This window comes from Lampetra fluviatilis, chromosome 19 (genome assembly GCF_964198595.1).
Source record: "Lampetra fluviatilis chromosome 19, kcLamFluv1.1, whole genome shotgun sequence".
NCBI lineage: Eukaryota > Metazoa > Chordata > Hyperoartia > Petromyzontiformes > Petromyzontidae > Lampetra > Lampetra fluviatilis.
Window position 1 is genome coordinate 5853582 of NC_136293.1, and position 22959 is coordinate 5876540.

A 22959-nucleotide genomic window follows, 5' to 3' on the forward strand; every position below is an offset into this window, starting at 1 on the left:
CTCCAGGGACGAACATTCCAGCAGAGTGCCCACCTCACAACATCGCTCCCAGCTGCAGCCGCCAGCCCGCTCACAAACACCATGTCGCTCTCTCTCTCTCTCTCTCGCTCCATCCCTCTGTGTGCCGAGGTCGAAGCATTTCCCCCGCGGTATTCCATCCGTCGTTCGTTCCTGCGGCAAACTCTGGATCTCATTCGCGGCAGAGGCGATGCAGACTAGTATTTTTTGAGGGCGCCGAGGGGGCAAAGTGTGTAGTCCCTCGCGTTCAATTCGTGAAGTCCCGAGCCGAGTGAGGGAAGAGACATCGACAGCAGCTCGAGGTGTGGCGAGGCGAGACGCAGAGAAGAGATGAAGATGAGGGAAGAGGGATTCTGACAAGATGGAGACGTTGGAGATTACCTAAATTGGGCTGTTTTATGTTAATCACACCGACAACAGTTGATATTGTATGCAGCCCTTGTGTTATTTATCCGGGTCCCCCTCTAGCTATTTGGGGCCCTGCACTTTTGCTTGGTCTCCTCGTGCCCAGCGCTGCCACTGGAAGCTTGCGCCGTGCTTCCTGACGCACGGGAACCAGCGGCGAGGCTTCCTCGCGCACCGCGACGAGTCGAGAATTTGCTTGCATCCAAGTCGGTTTGCCTCAAAGTGCTCACCGTCCTCCACGAGGTCCGGCTGGCCTTGGTGTCTCCACGCTCTGTTCACTGCGTGTTGAGCCGGACCCAATGACTTCATCTCTCACCAAATGTGTTCCGGGTCGCCGGTAGACTGGAGCCTCCTGCCCTGCAGGCCGCACCGTAGACGTTGCACCGTTCTAGGAGCCAGAGCCGGAGGACGCCGTCTCCCAGACCAACGGTTTTGTCTCGACCATGCTGTGGTCACAACCACCACAATTGCAGGTCATAACCACAGACTCGCTCACTCACCCACTCTCTCTCACCTCACCCACCTAAACACTAACTCGCTCACCACACTCACCCGCACACCACAATTGCAGGTCATAACCACAGACTCGCTCACTCACCCACTCACCCACTCTCGCTCACCTCACCCGCCCACACACCAACTCGCTCACCACAATTGCAGGTCACAACAACGCACTCACTCAACCAGCCACTCAAGCACCCACTCAACCAGCACTTGCAGGTCACAGCACTTCTCCCTCTGCCACTTCCCTCGCACTGCTCCACTTTATCGCTCTTCCCGAGGCTGTCTTGGTGGATGTGGCGTCAATATTTCCCGGGCCACGGGACAGGGAACAGACGCAGCCAAAACTTTTGAGCGCCCTCCTGGCACGGACCGCACGCCGCACCAACCCACAGCACAGCCGCCACCGCTCACAGGATAGACACCCCGGCCGTCCGCCACAGACACCGGCGCTCCGCTACACTCCGCACTCCAGGATCATCGCGCGGGGCAGCCGGGCAGCCGGGCAGCGGGGCAGCCGGGCAGCCGGCAAGCCCCAGCGTCCCGGGACCCCTTCCCCGCTCACCGCAGGAAACGTTTTTCCCCACGCAGCGAAATTTCCCACCGTGCCCCTGGCGGCGGACGAGCCGCCCACAGACGGCACGAGCCACATCTGCGCCACCGCCGCTACCACCACAGCAGGAGCAGCAGCAGAAAGCAGGGGGTGAACAGCCCACACGGGGATCCGTGGATTTTGAGCGGTGGAATTGGACCATAAAATGAGCAGTAGATTGGGCCGAGGAGGAGGTGTGTCGCACTTCCAAAGGCCTAGGAATGTGTCGTTGGATGGGGTTATTAACCAACACCACAGTCATCAGTCATGCTCTATGCACCACTGGATGAAGGACTGATCAGGCCATCAACATTGTTCACGATCCTGCTACGTAATAATCCACCCAGCACTGGGACACGAGCCGATGTCACCGCTACGTCTCTTTTGTTCCATTCCTTGCCTGCCACTCCGTTATTATTCTTGACCATCGGCCATCTCCCCCTTCTAGCTGAGACGCGTCTAGCCCGAGCCCGCTTAATTTTCGTCACGATTTCAACGAGGTCACGAACCTGCCTCGATTCCGGCAGTCCGCGTGCTTCTCTCTCCGTCATTCAACACAGGCCCGTGCATCCGCCTCTCGACGCATTTTCGCACGCTTTTCAGTTTCTCTTCCAATATTTGTTCGTGAACGCGTCTCTCCGTGCGGGTAAGGCATAGCGGGTGGTATGCACACAGACGAGATCGTTAGCATTGCCCGTGTGGTAGCTCCCTCCCACCTCCATCCATACCCCAAGGATCCCCCCTGCCACCTTCCCCCCCCCAGGATTGTATGCCCCCACATTAAACAAGGTCACGCTACATGGCTGGTCCATCGCGGCCAGTTGGCAGGGCATCGTCACGGTGCGGGCAGGCACTGGCCGCCAGCCGGGCGAGAGACGGTGACCCCCACACATGGGTGCGTGCTAGAGACACACGCACACGTGGGTGAGTGCGTGCAGCCCCCCCCCACCCCCCCGTTCGTCGCTGTGGCGGCCGCTGCGTGAGACCGAGGACCAAACCGACGATGGCGGCGGCGGCGCGGGGGGCCAGGACCGGGCATGACGGCGGCTCGAGGTTCGTGAGAATCAAAATAACAGCACGGGAGCAAAGGTCGACCCCGGCCTCAGAGGATCCGGCTGGGAGGGGGGGGTTGACGCGACGTCGCCTGTCTCTCGCTCTCCCGGCGAACTCACAGCCAGTCAAGGATCTCATTTGTGGGGGCCCCAATGTCAAATGATGGGGTCTTGTGCCCGCCCCCCCACCCCCGATAAAAGGTTAACCACAAAAGTGGACATCAAAAGAGACCGCTTCTGTGCACGGCACCACTTCGAGGACGTCGTCGGCGACCCCGAGAAACTATTTCCGCACCGGCACACCACATCCAGTAAACCTCTCTCGCTATGCTCTTGGTTTACTGGTCACGTGCCACCTCCTCCAGTCGACCAGCGACCCGGAAAGTGAGGATCCCCCCCAAGCCTTTGCTGCTACCGCGTGACGTCACGAGGCCGTTGAACCGAAACGAGGCTGCTCTACCCCGAAGCTCGTCATGGGCATGTGGAATTTCCGCCACTGGAAATTCCGCGAGAGCTGCCCCGACGGCGGTTTTAAAAAACACGCCGGACACATCGACTCGTCGCCTAACACATCCCGGCCGCCGTGCGATGTCAGAGCACGTGGGGCTGTGTTGGTAGGAGCGCGCACAACAGCGACGCCTCCTCCTCAGCCACACCGCTCGAGCGAGGCCAGAGATCGGCAGAAGCGTGGGAACTCATCGAGTCACGGCAGCCACCCACCCACCCCTCTCTTTCCCTCCCCTCCCTCCCTCTGGCTCTCCCGCCCTCCTCTCTTCCCCACCCTCTCTCTCGCTCTCACTCTCCCTCTCCCCTCCCTCTCCCCTCCCACCCTCTCTCTCTCCCCCACACTCTCCCCTCCCACCCTCTCTCTCGCTCTCTTTTTCTTTTTTACGATCAGTGGAAACAAGAAGATGCTCGGTGTATTCGGCACTTTGTTTCGGTCATCATTTCGTAAAATTTTTTTTTTTAAACTGGGCTTTATGTAGCTTTCGCTCGCTCTTTCGCTCACTCTCTCGCTCGCTCTCTCGCTCTCTCTCTCACTCGCTCTCTCGCTCTCTCTCTCACTCGCTCTCTCTCTCGCTCGTTCTGTCGCTCATTCTCTCGCTCACTCTCTCGTTATGTACGGCGCCCCCCTCGCAGTCCGACGGCCTCCGACGGGTAGCTCATAACAGCATGCAGAGCTCCCCGTCATCTGCCACGGAGCACACGGCCTCCTCCATCGCCCACTGCTCCATGAAGGCCGGCACGGCGTGGGTCAACCGTGCATGGCGGAACTCCAGCCACACCCTGGCTCCGACCAGAGCGCGGAAGATGCCCAGGCTGCTGGCCGGACGTTTCCCCTCCAGGGCCACTTTCCTCGCCCTGTAAATGGCGAGCTTGGCGTAGCCGACGAGCACGTTGACCAGCCCCTGAAGATGTTGGGATCCGTCGCCCTTTCGGTATCCAAAGATGAGGACCGTCGGGGAGAAGTGGAGGCTGAACTTTAGTAGGATGTTTCTCAGGACCTTGAACAGCGAGTCCAGGCTCTTGCACTCCACGTATTGGTGCGCCACCGTCTCCACTTTACCGCAGAACCGGCACTCCGGGGGCGTGTCGGTGAAGCGCGCCAGGGAGGCGTTGGTGGTGACGGTGCCGTGGGCGATGCTCCAGCTGAGGTCGCCGATGCGGTTGTACTCGCTCTCACTCTCCCCTCCCATCCTCTCTCTTCCCCACCCTCTCTCTCATACTCTCCCCTCCCACCCTCTCTCTTCCCCATCCTCTCTCTAACACTCTCCCCCACCCTCTCTCCTCCCCCTTCTCTCTCTCTCCCACACTCTCCCCTCCCTCTCCCCTCCCACCCTCTCTCTCTCCCCTCCCACCCTCTCTCTCTCCCTCCCTCTCCCCTCCCCGTGCCTCTCGGTCCCGCGCGCAGCGCCGCGAGTCACGCGAGGTGGAGCCTCGGGGCCCCGCGAGCCGTGCGGTTCCCACGCTCGCAGACACGAGGCCCGCTCGCTCGCAAGATCACACAAGGCGCAGATCCCCCGGGTAGCCTTCACACACTGCTGGGGAAAGTGCTGCGAGCGAGCAGCGCCCCTTAAGGCCGGCACGGCACACGAGGGGGAGGGTGGCCAGCACCACGCCCGACCGCCTTTGTCTCGCGAGTGGCGACGTTTACACACCGCACCAGGTAATCATTTGAGGCAGAGTTCCGGTTCAGATTTTCGTCACTGGTGTTTTGGCCGTGAGCGGGAATCGAACTGGGGCCCGCCGGGTTCGGGTGCGCAGCGCGCTAACCGCTACACCACCGCTCCCCATACGAAGACAAAGATCCCCCGTATAGTCTTAACAGACTGTAGGGGAAAGTGCTGTTAGCGAGCACCTATGAAGGCCGGAACGGTACACGAGGGGGTGGGTGGCCAGCACCACGCCCGACCGCCTGTGTCTCCCTACCGGCGATATTTACACACCGCACCAGGTACTCGTTTGAGGCCGAGTCGACCTAGGGGAGGCCCGGGACCGGTTCAGATAATCGTCACTGGTGTTGGCCGTGAGAATCTAACCCGTGTCGCCGGGTTCGAAGCGCAGCGTAGCGCTAACCGCTGCACCACCGCCCCACACGCGCGCACCGGCTCGACACCGCCCCAGCCTCACGTCTACAGTTTAACAGTCATGCCAATTGTAATCGACGCCAAATAGTCATCACGGTGACGGTAAAACGCAGTCACACGCACGCCGACGCACCCTGTCAACAGACTCGCACACATCCGCGACCGCGTACTCCGCAACGCGGCAGCGGCGCATTCACAGCCTCACAACAGCAGCCGCCGTCCGCAGGCTGGCGGTGACGTCACAAAGGCGCGTGTGCCAGGCTGGGTGCACGAGCGAGCCGACCCGACAGCGCTCGCACGGGGGGGGGGGGGTCTCCGAGCGAATTCGCGAGCAGTCGCCAGAGTCATCAACGATCCCTCGGGGGCGTTTGTCCGCTTCTGTCGACGTTTCGGTGCTTCAAGGAGAGCGCGGGGAAGCGTCTTTTCTCGTAGACTCGGGCGTGTTTTGGCAGGAAAAAGTCGGGCGAAGAGAGTTGTGGAAAGCTCAGACGCGGGACTCGTGAACTCGGCGAGCCGCCAATAAGCTCGGTGAAGTTATCTAACGGGCCGTCCATAAATGACGTCACGCGGTTTTTCGACGATTTTTGACCCCCCCCCCCTTCGTCACACGGCGTCACATAAAGTCAGACCCCCCCCTCAAATATGACGTCACAAAGCTCTGCCACCCCCCCTCCCCCCAAAACCATATTTCCATTTTGAAAATAAAAAATGCTTCAAATCGCTTTAAACTATTGTCATTATAGTGCGTATTTAATGTGCCGCTGCACTCTGATGTTGTAGGAGAAAACATTTAATAACAAGTATATTTAATTAAGTAGAACGTGTTGTCTATATTTATTTAAAGTTGCGCATTTCGACGTGACGTCACATTTCTCAAACAACCCCCCCTCTCGTCACAAATGTCTGACCCCCCTCCCCCCCAGGTGCGTGACGTCATTTACAGACGGCCCCTAAGCGAGGCATTTGTGAGCTCTGATCTTGGGTTATGAGTACCCCGACGGCGATCTGCCAGGCCGGGTCACACAGACAGTGGGATATGAGGAAGCTCACGCTAACCAACTTGCCTTCGAGCTCCACCGTCCCACTGTAAACACAGCCGCCGCCTCGACTTGACGAGTCAGGGCTGTGTCATGACTCGGCCAGGGACTCGCAGTGCTGACTCAACGCTACCTGGAAGCGGTTGCGGTCTAGAATAATCTCTCACCGTCGGCGAGAGCTCTACCTGGAAGGTGACCGGCCACAACCTCGCCTGTGACGGCCACAACAGCGTCCTGTCTGGCCACAACCTCGCCTCGAACGACCCGCAGCCTCACCTGGGGTCGACCACAGCCTCGCGCCTCGGTTTGACCACAACCTCGCATGTGTGGCCACAACCTCGCATGTGTGGCCACAACCTCGCATGTGTGGCCACAACCTCGCATGTGTGGCCACAACCTCGCATGCGTGGGCCACAACCGCATGCATACCTGGTCCGCAGCCGCAAATGACTCGTGTTATAATCGACGCGGTAATCATCCCGCAGCGAGAACGATTGGCAGGACCCCACCTGAAAAGGGAGTCGCTCTCCTGGCGTCATACATACATCTGACCAGCCAGACCTTGTTTATCGTTTGCATCAGCTTGCTCAGATTTGCCTCCGTCACACACAAATAAACATCATTCGTTGGTGGCAGAAGCCTGACGGTAACCACACACGCACACGCTCACGCACGCGCGCACATGGGAAATACAAAGACAAAGACCCCTCGTATAGCCTTAACCTACTGTTGGGGCAAGTGCTGTTAGCGAGCACCTATTAAGGCCGAAACGACACACGAGGAGGTGGTGGTCAACACCACGCTTGGCCGCCTTTGTCTTGAGAGTGGCGACGTTTACACACCGCACCAGGCTCTCATGAGGCCGAGTCGACCTAGGGGAGGCCCAGGCCCGGTTAAAATAATCGTCACTGGTATTGGCCAACTGCTACGCTACCTCAGCAAGCACACGCACACACAGCAAGCACACGCACACACACACACACAACAAGCACACGCACACAGCAAGCACACGCACACGCACACAGCAAGCACACGCACACACACACAGCAAGCACACACACACGCACACACACACACAGCAAGCACACGCGCACACACACACACACACAGCAAGCACACGCACACACACACACACAGCAAGCACACGCACACACACACACACACAGCAAGCACACGCACACACACACACACACAGCAAGCACACGCACACACACACACACACAGCAAGCACACGCACACACACACACACACAGCAAGCACACGCACACACACACAGCAAGCACACGCACACACACACACACAGCAAGCACACGCACACACACACACACAGCAAGCACACACACACACACAGCAAGCACACACACACACACAGCAAGCACACGCACACACACAGCAAGCACACACACACACAGCAAGCACACGCACACACACAGCAAGCAAGCACACGCACACACACAGCAAGCAAGCACACGCACACACACAGCAAGCACGCACACGCACACACACAGCAAGCACACGCACACACACACACACAGCAAGCACACGCACACACACACACACAGCAAGCACACGCACACACACACACACACAGCAAGCACACGCACACACACACACACACAGCAAGCACACGCACACACACACACACACAGCAAGCACACGCACACACACACACACAGCAAGCACACGCACACACACACACAGCAAGCACACGCACACACACACACACAGCAAGCACACGCACACACACACACACAGCAAGCACACGCACACACACAGCAAGCACACGCACACACACAGCAAGCACGCACACACACAGCAAGCACGCACACACACACACAGCAAGCACGCACACACACACACAGCAAGCACGCACACACACACACAGCAAGCACGCACACACACACACAGCAAGCACGCACACACACACACAGCAAGCACGCACACACACACACAGCAAGCACGCACACACACACACAGCAAGCACGCACACACACACACACAGCAAGCACGCACACACACACACAGCAAGCACGCACACACACACACAGCAAGCACACGCGCACACACACACAGCAAGCACACGCGCACACACACACACAGCAAGCACACGCGCACACACACACACACAGCAAGCACGCACACACACACACACAGCAAGCACGCACACACACACACACAGCAAGCACGCACACACACACACACAGCAAGCACGCACACACACACACACAGCAAGCACGCACACACACACACAGCAAGCACACGCGCGCACACACACACACACAGCAAGCACACACACAGCAAGCACACACACACACACCAAGCACACACACACACAGCAAGCAAGCAAGCACAGCATCGCAGCCACCGCTCACTTTGCTTGTGGTAATTGCTCCGAGCCTGGGCATCGTGTTTATTTTTTCACCTGTACCGGACGCTCTCTCACACACACACACATCCTCTGTTTGCACACTCATTAAAGCCTCCACACAGGGCAACTCCACCGCACTGCAATACAGCTCATTTGCAATGACGCTCCATCGCCCCAGAACAGCCAGCCAAGGCCAGCCAACCCTCCCCTCTCGAGCGGCTGTGGAGAAGCTACGTCTCAAGGGCCGGGAAACGTGGCTCAACTTCAATTCACATGTCCTGTGGACTTCATCTCATGCACGGCCCGTGGTCACGAGACCTACCGCTTTCAAAACAACCTTCGCAAGCGACGTGGATCCGTGGACTGCAAGCATCGCAGTCGTACCGATTGGCTAAGCCAGAGGTGGGGGAGGTAGAGATATCCACCGGGCAACCATCTCCGTGCGTTTCCAATACTCGTGTGATGCGCTCAGCCGCTCCCCGCCCCCGTTGACGCTCGGGTCGACGTTCGCGCGATATTCGCGTCACTGTTGCGTGGCGCTCGTGCGGCGTCTATTAAAATAAAGTTGTTGGCCCGTCCACGGGCGTCTTGGAGGTCCTATCGGGGACCCCTCGTGTAGGCAAGAGAGAGCGAGAGAGGGGGGGGGCTCACAGACCCCGGCTCCCGTGGGAAACGTCGGCGGCGCAGCAGTTGACGCCGGCGACACGACGCCCGCGGCGCACTTTCCGTGCGACAAATTTGGCGGTCAAGAAGCGCCGGCCTCGTTGCGCGCAGACGGTACGGGGCGACACGGGGGGGGGGGGGGGCAGAGGCGGCTCAACGTCCCCGGCGCTCGAGCGCAGCGCGCCCGTCTGCAGAGCGCGCCGCTCGACAACTGACACCGCTCGCCCCGGCCAGGAAGTCGGCACTCGCTCCACCGCACCACGGGCAACCGCCACAGGATGCAGGCGACAACGAGGGGAGAGGGGTGGGAGAAGAGGGAGGCGGGCGGGCGGGGGAGGAGGTCACTGGCGGTGTCACGCGGTGGCTCACAAGCGGTCGCACGATGACTCTCGCTGCACTTGAACTCCAACCCCTGCGCCCAGTGATGTCGTGCCGTTGGGCATGGGACCCGGTGCAAACAATTAAAATGGGGCCCAATTCCCTGTCAAATTCTGCCCATGCCCATCTTCGTAGCCCGGAACTTGGGCTCCTTATCGGCCAATGAGCCTTGGTGCAGTCACACCGCCTGCACACCTGACAGCTACGTCACGACACACAAGGTTCTGCATGCTTCAGGTCTCCCTGGGAAGGGAGAGAGACGTCTGGTCTAAAATGATGATGACCGTCTCGTGTCCTCTCTAGACATGACAAACCTTGGCTTATAAATGACCTCTCAGCACATCCTGAGCCAGCACACATATCCCCTCCACACCGTGGAGCTAATGGGATTTTTTTTCCAATCACATCGTGTTTTCTGCTCCAGTCGGCAGGAATTGTCTCCATATGTAAATGTTGCCGCACTGAAGGTGAGCGAGGGGAATATTTACAACATATCAAAGTGACCTCTCCATGTGTGTGGGCGCACTGGGGCCATGCTGTAGCCACCGTTCTCACGCAGTGGCCCATAGTCTCACCTCGAAATGATAAAACAAATTATCACATCATCTTACATGGTCTAACAGCCTCACATCAGTGGCCTCTAAGCTCGCAACAAATAGCCCATCATCTCAGTGGCCCATCATCTTTCAGCGGCCCAAAAATCTTAGTGCCCCATCATCTCACATCACAGAAAGTCACATTTTTTACGACCAAAATATTAAATCAATTACACTGCACTAGTCCATAAACTCGTATAAAATAGACTGACCCATCTCATGTTGAAATGACCCACCACTTCACAAAAGTGACTCATCAGCTCACAATTACGTGGCCTATCAGCTCACACGCACTGCTCTAATGAGCTGTCGATTGCTTGGGGGGGGTGTGTCAGTGGTTTAGGTGCATCGGTCACTGGGAGGAGGAGGTGGTGGGGGGGTGACCATACTTCACCACGCTGGTCAGTGCAAGTTAGTTTGGTGAATGTGCGTGGTTCAGACACCGTCTCTGGCGAGCTGGGTGTGGGGGAGAGCGAGCCGAGTAAAAGCCCCCCCCCCGTGGCGAGCGCTCACAAAGGGAGCAGGGGGAGGGGGGCAACTTCTGCCCGCTGAGCTCGGGGCCCTTAGGTTCGCATCCTCCCCCCCCACCCCAGCAGCAGTCAACCCCCGGGCTAAGTCAACCCCCCGTGTTGATAATGACACAGCCGTGAGTATGTAGGCATGCACGTGTACGTAACAGTGTCACACACACACACGACTTGCACACACACACACACGACTTCCCAAAGACAAAGACCCACGGTTTCGCCTTCACAGTATTTTGGGCGAACGGTGTTGACGAGCAACGCACCTATGAAGGACGACACGTGGGGGTGGCCAGCACCTCGCCCGACCGCATTTAGCTTCCCAAGTACTGTACTCATTTGAGGCTGAGGGCACCTAGGGGAGGGCACAGGACCGGTTTAGATATTCGTCACTTGGTGCTGGTGGCCGTGAACGGGAATCGAACTCGGCTGGTTTTGTAGCCCAGCGCGCAAACCGCTACTCACATTACAAACAATCCACTCAAGTTTCACACACACACACGTTACAATCACGTTGCACACACACACACATTACACACGCACGCGTCACACACACGCACGCGTTTCACAGACAGCACAGTACGCTTGTTTTACAAGACGGGAGGTGTGTAATCCCCGGTCTGGTTGTAAATGTGTGTGCGTGTGAGATTACATGTCTATTTAACTGTGTCTGTTATCGAGCGGGGAGCGGTGGTGTAGCGGTTAGCGCGCTGCGCTACGAACCTGGCGACCCGGGTTCGATTCCTGCTCACGGCCAAAACACCAGTGACGATTATTTGAACCGGTCCTGGACCTCCCCTAGGTCTACTCAGCCTCAAATTAGTACATGGTGCGATGTGTAAATATCGCCACTAGGGAGACAAAGGCGGCCGGGCGTGGTGTTGGCCAACACACCCCCTCGTGTGCCGTGCCGGCCTTTATAGGTGCTCGCTAACAGCAGTTGCCCCTTACATTCTGTTAAGACTATACGGGGGATCTTTGTCTTTGTTATCGAGCGTGGGGAGCGGTGGCGCAGTAGTTGGCCCTATTGCACTCCGAACCCGGCGACCCGAGTAACAAATCAATTCCCGCTCACGGCCAACATCAGTGGCAGAAATAGATCAACCGGAGAGACCTGCCCCCCCCCCCCCGCGGTGTGGAAACATCAGCGCTGGTGAGACAAAGGCGACCGGGCGTGGTTTTGAAGCACCCACAACCCCTTCAGGGGCCGTTCCGGCCTTAATAGGTGTTCGCTAACAGCACTTGCCCCAATAGTCCGTTGTTAGCGAGTGTGTGTGTGTGTGTTACAAGTGCATGTGTGTGTGTGTACAGTATATTGGTGCGTGTTGGTGTGGCCCGCCGCGCGAGTCGAGACAAAGGCGGCCGGGCGTGGTGCTGGCCACCAAACCCCCCCCCATCCCTACCCCCTTGATCGGTGCTAGCTAACAGCACTTGCCCCAACAGTCTGTTCAGACCACAGGGGAGATCCCTCGTCTTTTGATTCGCGTTTGAGTGCACCTAGCCTGGCACAAAGCGCCGTAGTGACGTCACGGCGACTTAGAATGACGATGTGTCGTTGTCGGGTGTTTGTGTCAATACACGAATATACCTCTCGTATAATCACACCCCCTCCGGCGCCATCACGTTCGCAATCATCATCATCATCGTGCCCGCGCTCCCCTCGTGCTCCGTGACCCGCCACTCGCGCGTGACGATCACCCCCCCCCCACCCCCGTCGCCTGCCGCGACCTCACCTGAGACCCGGGTTCAGCTCAACCCTCCTCCACCCCCTCCCCATCCCCATCCGCCAACACACGCGCGACCCTTCATCCCACGCACCACCTTCACTTTAAATGCCACGCTGAGCGCCGAACGTGCTTTCGCAAACACGTGGAGGGGGGGGCAGCATGCGTAATGCACCAGCAGCAGACTCCTCCAGACCCCCCACGAAGCAAACGTCTCCCCCACAGCCCCCCCCCCATCCCTGCCCCCACCTCGCCCCCCCCCCCCGCCCGCATCGCGTGCGACTCACAGCCACGGCCAATTAAATCATTCCTCTTGCAATAGCAGCAGCAATGATGATGATGATTATTCTCGCAGTGTCACCGTGTTTATTCAGCAGGAGCGGCTCGCCGAGTCTCATGGGCTCACTTCTAGAGAGGAGGGTCCTGCCACCTAGGGACATTCGTTTGAAAACTAAAAGTACTTTTGTTTTGCTTTGAATGAAAGGCATCCATAGAAGCCTGGAGAAAACCCACCACGCGTGACGCATCCGAGGGTATATAACAACACCTACAACGAGTTCACCGACCCGCTTGCGCTACTGGTCATCTTCCCGACAAAGTTCGCGAGCCAACAGCAGTGTCACGAATCTCTGCGTGACCCACCAACCCTTTGCCTCTCACGTGCGAGCTCTGCGAGTGGAGGAGACGGCTGAAACCGCGTTAAGTCGTCGCGCAATTCAAACCTTGCGCTCAAACATACAAGACGAACATTCGCTTCAAGTTCCCAACGGATGCGGCGCGAAACGTCGGACAACCCATCGCAGCGCAACAGCACCCCCTTTACAACACAAAACGCACGAACACCAAGAAGACGTCGGCTGGCCAATGTTAGGACACCACCTCGAGCCGCACGCAAACCCCCGAAACTCGCGAGACGCACTCACCGCGATGAGCGCCAACGCCCGCTGGTTCCTGCTCAGCGACGCGGGGGGGCCCGCTGGTCCCGAAGCGCCGCTCCACTCGGTGCCCGACCCGGGGCCCCCTGCCCCTGCTCCTCCTAGCAGCGGGGTCCCGACGCCGGCACCACCGGCGGGGCCTCCGAGGGGTGCCCTGGCTTGGGGCACCGAACCCCTGCGCGCTCTCGCGTGCAGCGCGTCGCTGTGACGCCGCTCGCGCTCTCGCTGTCGCGCCCAGCTCAGCTCGTAGCGGCTCTCGCAGCTCAGGTGGTGCTGGCGGCACTGCTCGATCCGCTGCCGGAGCCGCTCCACCACCGCGGCTCGCCGGTGGCTCAGCGGCTGGCTCAGCGGCTGCTGCTGGTGGCTGGGGAGCGGGGGCCACGGCTCCCCGCAGTCCCCCATGGCTGCCCCCCCCCCAACAAACGCGCCGGAGTTCGTGGAGGGATGAGCAGAGGGCGGTTGCTGGTTCGAGGTTGTTGCTGTTGTTGTGGTGGTTGAAGTTGGTCGTGTAGGGCTACAGGCGGCGACGCCACGGGGTCACCCCGACAGCACCGTGCACGGGACGCGAACCCCGAACCTTGGAGTCGATGACGGTGGCAGACGGACAAGTTCGGTCGCTGGCTGCTGCTGCTGTTGTTGTTGTTGTTGCTGCTGCTGTTGTTGCGTTTCCCGACGCGGCTACGGGGAGACACGGGGCAGGAGAATCTCTCCCGCGCCGCTCTCCCGCGCTCTCATTAAAGAGTTAGGAAGACAACGCGGGAGTTGTAGCGGCGGTAGGAGGGTGACGACGAGGACGACGTTGTTGTTGGACGTGGATTGATGGAGGCAGGAAGGGGGGGAGAAAGCCCCGGCGAAACGCGTCCCTGCGCCTCGCCCGCTACATTCCTCGACTCGCTCGGTGGGACGCGCCCGGGTCTCGCCAAACGCCGGTCGCGGTGGCGGCGGTGCGGAGCGAGCCAGAGGAGAGAGATGTCCGTGCGCCGCGTTCGTGTCGTCAGCTCCTACATTCCAGACAGCGTGGTGTTGTCTGGAGGGGGGGGTTATGACGAGGGGGTCCGATGAGCCCCTTTGCTTGCGATGGGGCGGGGGGGGAGGGGACGACACCCCCACGCTTGCCCCAGACGTCTCGAGTCCCCACGGCGCGTTCAGCGGGACACGTGCGCGCGCTCTTCACCACCGCGCCGGGCACAGCGAGGAGCCCGCGTCTCCCTCTCGCGCTCTCTCTCGCTCTCAACCCCCTCGCAACACGCTCGCCTCGCCCCCGTCTCCTCCTCGTCTCGTCCTCCCTCCCCTCCCTCTCACAGCGCGCCGCGATGATTCACTCGCTGCTTCCCCTCCTCCCTCCTCTTCCCCCTCCTACCTCCTCCCTTCCGCTCTCCTCTACTCCTCCCCCTACTTCTTCTCCTCCTACCCCCCCCCGACTGGGTCTCGCACGCACCCCCACCACAGGCCAAACTGCACGCACAGCTCCCCACCCACTCACTCACCCAGCCTCCCTGCCTCCCGATCAGGCTGGAAGGCGTGGCCACACCTGGCCACTCCGGTTTAATGAGTGGTGGCGGGCCCATCACGCAGCGTGTTGTTGTTGTTGTTGTTAATTAGTTAATTGGTCAATTGCTCGTTGTGGCAGTCGCGTGAACGTCACAAGTTGCGGCGGCTTTAAGAACAGCGATCACTGTCCGCTCCTCACCCCGTCACCCCCCCCCCCCCCCAACTGTAAATCCACTGCTGGATGAAAGCATCCCCGTCGAACAACCGCGCCTCTCGCGATGCTGCGGCGTAAGAAGTGCCCCTTAGCCTCATACAAACAACACTTGGCGATACGTAAAATGCCTACGTAAGTATAATCGGGACTGAGGATGCGGTGTTTACGCTGGAAGCTAATGAAGTGAAACTCAAGCGCATTCATAACGATCGAGCTGTCCTTTCTTCGCTCTAATTGCGTCCCTGCTGAGTAAGTGGCCTGCGTCCTGTGCTGGAGGCAGCGCGGTGAGCCGATAAGACGGTGGTGGTGGTCGTGGTGGATGATGGCGAATTATGAGTGGTGGACATGTCAGCATCAGAAATGTATTTATACTGGAGGAATCCGATTAGCTGTAAAGCTCTTTTTCACAGTTGCCCGGTAACATGTCAAACAACTCCCATTATAGACAGCTATTTAAGACCAAAACAGGAGGATTTCACCACAACTCTGACAATGCTGGTTGCAATTACTGGCGAAACGTCGTACTAGAATTGTAAATGTTGTGGGTTCACTCTCCAACACACTGGCTAGTGCTTGTACAGTGCCCGTAACGAATTGGCACGTTTTGTTTACGTGACAAACCTTACTAATTGGCTGTGTCGGGTGGTGGCGGGTTTAACGACACATTAATATTTACGCGACCTAACCCAAAAATTACGACAAGCGACGAGGCCTTCATCCAGCAGTGGATTGGCAAAGAGACGTATCTCATTACCGATACAGTACTATGTATTGGCATTGAGCGGCATATGGCAGTCCACAACCATCCTTCATTGTACCGTACTTCTATGCTCTCACGTCAAGGCTCCCCGGTTTCGCCAAACCCCCACTGCCCAGCGTGGTGAAGTATCGTCTAACAACCCCGCCACAACTCGTATGGCGCATCCAGCAGTGGATTGCCAAAGAGCTTCCATGATCATCATCATCATCATCAGCCGCTTCGAGATGAAGACCTCTCCACGCCGTCACCATCTCTCGCGATCTTGCGACGTCGCAATGGTTTTAATTTTGAGCTTTCGTGACTGCAGGAATTACTCTTTGGTTCTTTCGGTAAAGTCACGTATAAAGATAAAAGAGAAAATTATTTAATTTATTATTTTCGAAAAATGTATTTCATTTATTATTTTATCGTTATACGTGACTTTACCAAAAGAACCAAAGAGTCGCAATGGTCGTTCACATCTCGGGTTTTGCATTGCCGGTAACCGTATGGCAAAAAAAATCCCGTCGAAACCGGTTACCTTGTTTGCCGCACAACTAGAAATTTCTCCAGCAATGGACACGGCTTGTTTACCTTGTTGTTTTTTTACTGAGAAACGAAAGCAGCTGGCCAGCCACAGCGCCACTGCTACTTGCAATCCAGAGGCCGCCGGTTCGATGCCATCTACCGGCGCAGCAGTTACTCTAAAGTATTTGTATTTGACCAGGTGAGGCCCACTGAACTATGTCGCTCTTTTTCATAAACGACCTGGCTAACACAAATGATAATAGCTCAAAGATTTGGCTTCAACAATGGGGCAACTTTCTTAACCCGCACCTCCCACCGCCCTCTGCCCACCCAGCAGCGGTGTGAATGGGTTCGACACGGGCAGTCCATGATCGGTAGGTTTCGCGTGTGGTGAGGCCAAGCGTGGGTACTTTCACCTCTTCCAACGTGGAAGAGCAGGCCAAACACCACGTAGAGGTCCTCTCTCGACCACCCCCTAGTGGAGGCCGTAGCGCCAGCAGTTGGCGTGAGCGAGCAGTACTCATATAACGACGCAATGCCCGATCCACAAATACGATGGAGACATCACGCCGACACACCGCGCTGCTCCTGACGCGGTTGTCTGGGCTTGATCACCTGCATGTGAAACTGTAGTTGCTGCTCTGCATCCACATCAGTCGTACGAAAGAGAGACGGAAGATTACGGTACAGTGCTGTCCGTCCCCGAGACTCGGGGGGATTCTCGCGCACGTTTTCCCGTAAGAAGCGCGCTCCGAAATCTCCACTGTGGTTTCTCGCGAAATCTAACGACTCAAAAAAATTCCCCGCTGAGTGAGTAGCGCGGTCTGATTTGTCACGATCTGACTCGTTTCCTCCTCACCCATGTGGGGCCCCTCCACCATCCACCGCTGGGCGGAGGAGGGGTGGTTCACCTCCACCCTTGTGGTGGACTGCTGGAACCAGGAAATGACTCGTGGTGGAATCGTGAGAGGAGGAGAGGGTGGTCGTGGACTGCATAGAATCAGGGTGGATCAGTGATGGGACTCATAGGATCAGGAGAGATTGGTAGGTCTCACTCACGAGACCATGCGAGGCTCTGGTGGATTATTGGAATGGAGGGGGTCTGGGCAGTGATGCTTCTAAGATCAGGAGAAACAATGGTGGATTCTAGGTAAGGTCAAGGAGAGCACAGCGATGGACTTGTGTTGTCAAGAGGGCACTTTTTAACATGGACTTTTGGGGCCAGAAAGAGTATGATGGTGTGGACTATTGAGACCAAGAGAGACTGATGGTTGACAGATGGGACATGGTGGAGCCGGTGGATGGATTCGGCGGGCCACGAAACCACTGCCCAGACTCGGTCCACCAGCCGTGGCCAAAATTAATGTAGCCAGGAGCCACTACCGTCTGGCTCCCAGAGAACGCAGATTGCATTGCTGAGCGCTCGTTCATTACTACAGGGCAAATCAATAAACAAATAAACAGACACACGCACAACCCCGCGTGTATTTCTTTCATCCGTTATGAATAAATTATCGTGTCTCACTGTCTCCAGTCTCCAGTCTCTCGCACCCAGGGGGCTTCTTCATTTCAGCCAGCTCGGTTCAGGGGGCCCGCGACGCGTGAAATGTTTCCGGCACAACACGTCCAGTATTGTACCTCTCGCTATTGCCCTGGCTACTACGAGCCGCGTTACCAACCCCACTTCATTCTATTAGTCACCGACATTGACCTGAGCGGGAATCGAACTCGCGGGCGGGGGAGGGGAGCGGGTTCGTAGTGCGGTGCGCTAACCACTGCGCCACCGCTCCCACCACTGTTCCCGCGCGTGTGTGAGTTTCATTCGGACAGATTCTGACTGAGGCACAGGCTCGCCACGTCAAGCGACCAGCGGCAAACCGCGCTATGGAAGTTGTAACAGTGTCGATAAGAGTCCACGCGTTTTCTTGAATTGAGCGAAGGTTATTTTTAGAACTTGGGGGGGAAAAAAATTAGACGATGGCAGGAATTGCGGAGCGGCGCAGGGAATAAAGAAGCAGAAATAAAAGCGTTGTGAGTTGCAGTGTGGTGAGAGTGAGAGCGAGTGGGCGAGTGATTGGTGAGCGCGGGGGGCATCGTGGTTCGCGCGCTACGCGACAAACCCGGCGAGCCGAGTTCAATTGCCGCTCACGTCCACCGAACAGTGACGGTTATTTGAACTAGCCCTGGGCCTCCCCTAGGTAGACTCGGTCTCAAATGAGTAAATGGTGCGACGTGTAGACACTGGCGAGACAAAGGCGGCCGGGTGTGGCGCTGGCCACCCACCTCGTGTGCCGTACCGGCCTTCATAGGCGTTCGCTAACAGCACGTTCCCCAAACGTCTATTAAGGCCACACAGGGGATTTGTGTCTTTGAGTCTGCTTGGGTCGGTGAATGGGCGAATGAGTTTCGTTGTGGACCTGCAGTGTGCTGGTGGTGGTGGTTGAACACAGTGGTGGTGGTGATGGATGAGACGACGCGGTGTCTGTTGGTCCTCAACGCCAGTGGGGGAATCAATGAGTGAAGTTTACGGAAACAAGTAACCATCATGTAACTGCAGACCACGTGGCCACTATTCAATACTAATTATACAACCAGTGGTCGCTGGGATATGCCACGACTAAACTAATCGATTACTCTCCAGATTTTTAGTTCGATTTCATCGACTCATTCTTGGGTGGGTGGAAACCGTTTCGCCTCTCTTCTCACGTGTGCCGAGAGAAGTGGGGGCGGGGGGTGGGGTTGTGACGTCACCGCTAACGTCACGTTGGGCGTCGATTCTATGGGGGTTTCCCACCTTCGATGGGGGTGCTCGTAACAGATTGTAAAACGGAATTCGAATAACATCATTAATACTGTATTCCTAATTTATGTTATTCGATGGTGTATGCCTTCACAACTACGAGTGTAATGTCATTTGTATGAATGTCACTGCTGTATTTTGTGTGCTAGACAGCAGATACATCCGCGTGTGTATAGCCCTGTTGTGTGGGGAACGGTGGCGCAATGGTTGACGCACTGCGCTCCAAAGCCCGGCGGATCCGAGTTCGATTCACGCTCACGGCCAAAATCGATGACGAATATCTGAACCTGTGCTGCCCCTGGACGATTACCCCTGCCTGGCGTGTATAAAACATCCGCACTGGAGAGACAAAGGCGGCCCGGGCGCGGCGTTGACCACACCATTCGCTCCTCGTGCGCCGTGCCGGGCTTCAGAGTTGGTGCTCTCTCACAGCACTTGCCCCGGCAGCCCCGTGGAGCCTACACCGATCATCTTTGTCTTTGTATAGCCCAGCGCGCGCGCGTACGCACAACAAACACAAGCACACGGCTCTCCGTGTACCTATGTGCACCCGCGCAGTCAGTAATAAATCACGGTGGAGTGCAGACACATTCCGTGACCCCATTAGCCCGGGGCTGGATGTGGGTGGGGGGAGGGCAGTGGTGGAGCAGGGGGGGGCTGCGAGATGAGACTGCCGCTCCACCACTCAACCGCATCCCAACATCATCGCACGCTACGATGCACCCTATGATGGCGAGATGCCTCCTAGACGACTGGGAAATTAAAGACACAGGGTCCACTGTCGACAACGAAAGCCACAGCCGCCGACTGCCACTGCCCACGTAGAATATTGAAGTCCCTGAGTCTCTGTGTGGGTCTTGATGTGAATCCATAGGGTCTCCGTGTGAGTCTATGGGTCTCTGCGTGACATCCATTTCTCTCTGTGTGAGTCTATGTTTATTGAGTGTCAGTGCATGTGTCTCTGTACGTCTCGGCGTGAGCCGATGGGGCTCTATGGGTCTCGCTGTGAGTCTACGATTGTCGGTTGTGAGTATTGAGTATATGGGTCTGTCTTAGCCTATGCATCTGTGGGTCTCTGCGTGAGCACATGTGTCTGATGGCATGGGTCTCTGTATGAGTACAGTAGATGTATATATGTGTAGGTCTATGGGTCTCTGTGATGTAGAGGATGATGGACACGTGTTGGATGGAGGCGCGTGTATTATGTGTTTAGACACTGCACAAGGTACTGTTCAACTCGGGCTAAATCGACGAAGAGTCGTCCCAAGACTGGTTAAAATATCATTCTGGAGTCACACGTACAGACACGCACAAAAATGCACAAATACACACAAACTCAAAGGCAAAGACGTAGATCCCACGTGAAGCACACAAAGACTGCTGGGACAAGCACAAACAAGACAAATACGCCCCCTATAGACTCTAGGGGCAAGTGCTGTTGGCGGGCACCTAAGAAGGCCGGAACGGCACATGAGGGAGTGGGTGGCTAACACCACGCCCGGCCGCCTTTGTCTTCCCACACACTGCACCAGGTACTCATTTGAGGCTGAGTCGATCTAGGGGAGGCTCAGGACCGGTTCAGATAATCGTCACTGGTTGTTGGCCGTGAGCGGGAATCGAGCTCGGGTCGCCGGGTTCGTAGCGCAGCGTGCTAACCACTGCACCACCGCTCCCCACTCACCCCAATACACCACACCACCATACACAGACACACAGAGACAGACAGACACACTCATCACACACATTCCACGCCGGCTAGCCCGTGTACATAAACATTAAACGCGCGATTAGTTTGCATGGCAGAGTTCCTCCCTTCGGGAGCCTTATCGGCGTTCTCATCCCCCACGGTTCGCGCCTGGTGGGGGGTGTGGGCGGGAGTGGAGGCTGCGAATCCTTTTTCAGCCAATTTCAGCAAAACAAATGAAGAGCGTCGGCCAAATATATGGGAGGAGGGGGGGTGGGTGGCGGCAAGATAATGCCATCGTTCAAACTGTTTATATCTATATTCAAAAAAAGTTCCGTTGGGCTTGGTTGGGCAGGACGCATCAAGGCTCGAAGGGACGATGTCCACAATGGTGGTGAAGAATAACAACGGATGCGGCTGCTGCTAAAGGAATGGGACGCGCCTTGGCGCTTACCGCGGGGTCGGTGTGATGGAATCAGCTCGTGCGATTAGGCCGCGTGGATTGTTGCCATCGCAAGAGACCGTGGGCGACTTTTTTTTTGGGGGGGGGGGGGGGCTGGGAGGATTCCATCCAGCAGTGGATTGAGAATGAGTGATGGAGATTTGAATAACAAGTTGACGTTGCTCTTTGCTCAATGAACAAGAGGAGGAAGGGAGGGGGGAGGGATGTTCGCTTCCGCCGACGGCTCTGAGTCGGGTGGTGTAAAGTCCACATTTCTATGGCAGGCGCCGGTTTATCTGCAGCAAACATAAAAGGCGACTTGCCACAGAGTGGCGCGTACTCATTGTGTCTAAACCCGGATGCATGATAGTCTGGAATGCAACAGCGGGGCAGCAACGTCACTCGGTGGTGCGTGAGTGCTGCTGCTGCTACGCTCCGTATAGGTCATTGGGGGAATGAAATCCGTGACCCATCCAAGGGGCCGTCCATAAACGACGTCACGCGACCCCCCCCCCTCCTCGTCACACGGCGTCACAAAAAGTCAGACCCCCCCCCCTTTTAAATATGACGTCACAAAGCTCTGCCCCCTCCCCCCCCCCAAAAACCATATTTTTATTTTGAAAATAAAACATGCTTTCAAATCGCTTTAAACTATTGTCATTGTAGTGCGTATTTAATGTGGCGCTGCACTCTGATGTTGTAGGAGAAAACATTTATCAAAAAGTCTATTTAATTAAGTAGAACGTGTTGTCTATATTTATTTAAAGTTGCGCATTTTGATGTGACGTCACGTTTCTCAAACACCCCCCTCGTCACACATCGTCACAAATGTCTGACCCCCCCTAGGTGCGTGACGTCATTTAAGGACGGCCCCTAAGGCTATTTTTAGGCGTCCCGTTAAAAGTCCGTCAGCTACCTCATAGGCAGCCTGCGAGGCTGTGTGTGGACGCACGTGCGTGCGTGTGGTGTGGGGGAAGTCGTGACGATTCTCTGAATCGCTCCTGGGCCTCCCCTAGGTCGACTCAGACTTAAATTGTGTGTAAACATGAGCATTGTGGAGGTAAAGACGACCGGGGTTGGTGCTGTCCACCCAACCCTGTCGTGTGCGGTGTCGGCCTTCATAGGTTGCTCGCCCAGAGCCCTTGCCGCAAAAGTCTGTTGAAGGCCATACGGGGGACCTTTGTCTTCACGTGGGTGGGTGAATCCTGAACGTTTAACCAACTGCATTGCGTCACCACAAGACGTGTTCTCCTGACAAGGGTGGCCCAGTCGGGTTCTTTACAATCGGGTTAATTGTCTTTTTATACTAAACCCGATCATCTGAGATTGGGAGAAAACCGGTTTAATTGGTTCTAATTGCAGAACCGCACTTCGCCAACTTCTCAACGATGGGCTTCATCCATTCCAAGCGAAGGAACTCACTGGCGCCCACGATTGTGGAGGAGAAGCTCGTGTTCATCACGACCAACCTGCCCGCCGCATTCTACGACTACCCCGTGCCCGACGGCCCCCCCGAGTACGATAATAGCACCGACGAGGAAGCAGCCTAAGCCTTGGATCAGAGTTTCGTATTCATTAAACCAGGTTTTAATTCCCCGAAATCGGGTTTAATTGTATTAAAGAAGAAACCCCGATGCCTGCCGCTGGAAAAACCGGGTTTTTTCTACCCATGGTTCTCCA

At 56.8% G+C, this 22959-nt stretch overlaps 1 protein-coding gene across 1 annotated transcript in view; it reads right to left on the reverse strand.

The window, feature by feature from the left end:
* The window catches only part of LOC144937580 (uncharacterized), a 75445-nt gene extending 60828 nt beyond the window's left edge, over positions 1 to 14617 (reverse strand). The window contains exon 1 of the mRNA XM_078864883.1: positions 13370 to 14617. Coding sequence (XP_078721009.1) covers positions 13370 to 13783 — 414 coding nt within the window. The 5' untranslated portion in view covers positions 13784 to 14617. The remainder of the gene's footprint in view (positions 1 to 13369) is intronic.
* Positions 14618 to 22959: the final 8342 nt, after the last annotated feature.